Here is a 3,724-nt window from a genome sequence, read left to right as displayed (position 1 = left end):
ACGCATGTTTTGAGGATGAGTGTTTAGGAAAGAAAATGGTTGAAGTTATTGATTGAATATACGAAAAGATTGAGCAAAATCAGTTTGATTGTAGAAATAATGTTGAAGCAGAAGATAAAGCTTCCAATTAGCCATCAAAATAATATTTTTCACTCTCTTTACAGGACTATGAAATAGAAACTGTCTCCAAAGACGGTTTATAACTTTTATATACATATTCGACGGAAATTCGAGAGATCACGTGTTAGCCACTCCACAGAATTACTGTTGTAATAAAAATTTTTCTATATCCCCCAATGAATATTTCAATTCAATATTTCAATAAAATACCGTCAAAATTTTTAGATATACATTTTTAAATGTTACAATATTGATGATATTTTTTATAATCTGAACTGAATAACCAAAAAAACAGTTTTCTAGTCTAATCTAGTATTTTCTTCGTAATACAATAATAATAATAATTCATTGTAATCTTTATAATTATCTTTAATAAAAAAAAATGAGAATTAACATGGTTAGTGCGCAGTCTTCGGGGGGTTAATACACCAGCCCCTAAAGAGAATGGATGCAAGCATACCTCGAAGACATAACTAGCTTCATAAAAGGCTCCTGATAAATGAGAATTCTAGCTTGTACATTCTCAGTAAATTGCATTCGGCTATTGCATAAATTGGAACCGATAAACTCTCTCTGAGAGATTCCCATCCTCGATTTAAATCACCTTCTGGTTAATTCTGAACATCGTTGTACTAAATATACAATTAATGAATGTATAGTAAGTAAAAACTTATACAGTTGCAGCACAAAAATTACGAGAGATTTTAAACAAAAAAAACTGAATAAACGGATGGCAATAACCGATTCGTCAAGGATAGTTCGATTATTTGCGTCAGATAAAAGATTACTGAAGTTCTAATAGATGAATTGGGTACAAAACGGGCTCAGTTCACGTCTGGTACCCTGTTTAAACCAAACTCCCTCATATTTCACTCGTCTATTTACGTTTTATAATTAAATAATCAGTTGTAGTGAGTTAACGAGGTATAATAATGATTTGTTTCCAAGTTTCAAGTAGGACTACAATTGGGTGGAATTGTCTAAAGGGTTTTTATAATCTGCAATTGGTATTTGAAGAACTACACCTTGATCATTTTGATTTCCAGAGCATTTATTTCTATAATAAAAAAAAAAACAAAGTTTGACGCGCACTTGGGGTAAATTTTGAGTTTTCGGCATTAAAATTAATCATTTAGTGTGAAAAACCACATCGAAAACAAACAATTTATTAAAAAAATTAATACACAGATAATTTCAATAGACGTTTCCAAAAATTAACCAATTTACCTTTCAATAAATACCAAAAATATTCACGTTATTGATAAACGTGGAAAAACAATTCATTTAAACATTCAACCAACGTTTGATAGTAGCAATGTGGAATTTCCTTGCTTCAATCACATAATTGTTATCGGCGGGATCTGAGTTTCTCAAATCAACGTGGTGTGGAGCGTCAGTGATATTTACAGCCACTATGGAATCGCTGATGTTATTCAAAACTCCCCCGCAAGACCAAGGATCCAACAAACCGTTACTGAAAATGATATTCGAGAAATATTTGAGGTTAGTACCGCCGTACGCCATAATAGCCCAATTCGGTCTTTGGCTTTTAACATTGAACTTTTTCAAACAATCAGTAGAAAATCTCTCGTAACTCCACGGTTTCGTGATGAACATATCCTTTTCCGTTGAACATATCGGTCTAACTAGCTCAGTACAACTTTGATAATCCCAAGCGTATTCCTTAAAATCTTCAAAAGTACTGTTGATATTATTGCATTTTGTGGTACCGGTGTAGTTGGTGTAGATTTCCAAAGCATGACTGAAATGTTCGATTAAACTCTTGGTGTCGTTGAAGAAAGAAGTTGTTAGTTTATCGCAAAAAACTTTGACAGGATAAGCTGGTAAAGTCTTCTCAAATTCAGTGGGGTAATGATAATTCACCATAGCTAACTTCACATAAACGTTAGTTAACCAATCAAGCAAACGTTCGACGTCTAGAGGAGTTCGGAGCTTTTTGCAGAGGCGCCACGATGATGAAATGAAATCCATTCCTACAAAGAAACAATGAAATTCATAAATTAACCAGAAGATTATTTGGACGGTTATAGCTTAGTCAAAAAATCAATAAATACTCAAAGGGAAACAAAAAGTATTGAAGCGCAGTCACCAAATCAACCATCTCCTCAGTCTTAATGCTTGATTTACCGAGGGTTCTTAGACCAAAACTAACAACTTACCAGAATTAGAATTCGAGATCTATATAAGCATTCCGAAGACAAAAAAAGCTAATGCTAGTAATTTGCTTGGTATGGAATTTAATGATTTTATTGTTAAAAACTCACCAAGCTTAGTTTTTGATAAATTAGTGATCACTTCCCATCCGAGTCTAATCGATTTGACGCATTGTTCTTTACCATATTTCTCGAATACTTTCGTAACTTTTTCGTAAAACTTTTCGCACGGTGTGAGATTGGGGAAGTACCAAATAGGTGCTGATGAAGCTACGGCTCCCAATACAGTATAAGGGTACTTCATCCTCAACCAAGCAGCCAACATTCCACCGTAAGAACCACCGAAAGCTATGAAAGGATAAGTTTCACTGGTAATAACCGTTCCAAAGAATGTCTTCCTTAGATCTTCGATGACGAAAGCGTAGTCGGCTAAAGCTTGAGTGGTGGTGAGGTATCTCAATGTTTCTGGTGTTGAAAATGAGCTGTTTCCAAATGGTAAGGATTCTCCATAGTATCTGTGTTCGATGAATACCAAAAGGGCGTTGAATGTCGGTGCTATATCGAATAAGAATCCGGTGTTTTGTGCGAACGTGTCTATATTTCCTTCATTTCCGGTATAGACGAATACTGGACCTCCTTTGACGTGGTATTTCGACGAAATCAGGTATCTCAACCTGAACGTCTTGGTTTGGGTCGCGGAAAAATGATCCAACGGTACTTCGATGTATTTCGTTTCCAGGGAATATTTCGATTCGCAAATTCCGCACGTCACAAATGCGAATAAAAGTAAAAACTTTATTAGGTACATTTTAACTTTTTGTCTGACAAGATTTGAACTGACTTTTTGTAAAGTTTAAACAAATGTAACGGTTTCTAACGTAAAACAACTATGGTAACGGATTTTTCTTTTTTTTTAATGTTAGATTGAAAAGGTTGGACTGTTATTTCATCGTAGACAGTACAGTTATTTGTACTGCTACTTTGGTCGAGCAAATAGCAAAACATTAAAACCACGGTCTAAAACAGTGCAAAGAATAAATGCGAATATGACGCGCTCTGGAGGTTCATAAATTTTAAACTTACACCGCGAATTCAAAGCTGCACACATTGAATACGAATGACGTTGGTTTGCAAATAAACATAACCTCAAAAGTGTATAAACATTTAAAATTATTTATAATTTATTAAATACATTAATGTATGGAATGTGTACAGAAATATAAAGATATATTTTTGATTTCTTCACATTCTTCACATTCATAGCTAGTTATCTTACAAGGAAAGAGTCCAAATTTAAAAACTTGTTTATGTCGTTTGTTTTTGGTCAATTCGAAATACTTGCAAAATAAAACCATTGAATATGTTCGGTATAAAAACCTAGTTGGGTTTCATATTCTTCGTAAGTGCCAAAATAGACCCAACGGTAGATG

At 33.9% G+C, this 3,724-nt stretch overlaps 1 protein-coding gene across 1 annotated transcript; it reads right to left on the bottom strand.

Annotated features, from left to right (window-relative positions):
- Nucleotides 1–1,270: 1,270 nt before the first annotated feature.
- Nucleotides 1,271–3,175, bottom strand: LOC130903557 (lysosomal Pro-X carboxypeptidase-like). The gene is made up of 2 exons (XM_057815737.1): nt 2,406–3,175; nt 1,271–2,114 (listed from the first exon to the last, which is right to left on the bottom strand). Exons 1-2 carry the CDS (start codon nt 3,100–3,102, stop codon nt 1,405–1,407), a joined length of 1,407 nt encoding a protein of 468 aa, XP_057671720.1. The 5' UTR covers nt 3,103–3,175; the 3' UTR covers nt 1,271–1,404.
- Between the last annotated feature and the right edge of the window lie 549 nt (nt 3,176–3,724).

Source organism: Diorhabda carinulata, chromosome 2, assembly GCF_026250575.1.
Source record: "Diorhabda carinulata isolate Delta chromosome 2, icDioCari1.1, whole genome shotgun sequence".
Taxonomy (NCBI): domain Eukaryota; kingdom Metazoa; phylum Arthropoda; class Insecta; order Coleoptera; family Chrysomelidae; genus Diorhabda; species Diorhabda carinulata.
The sequence above is the reverse complement of the archived record's forward strand: the minus strand, read 5'-3'. Positions and strand labels throughout refer to the sequence as shown.

Excerpts from the sequence above, each read along its gene's own strand:
- LOC130903557 (XM_057815737.1), bottom strand. The coding sequence starts at position 3,102 with ATGTACCTAATAAAGTTTTTACTTTTATTCGCATTTGTGACGTGCGGA. Across the intron at positions 2,115-2,405 it reads TTTATCAAAAACTAAGCTTG|GAATGGATTTCATTTCATCA; the intron begins GTGAGTTTTTAA and ends GTTTCTTTGTAG.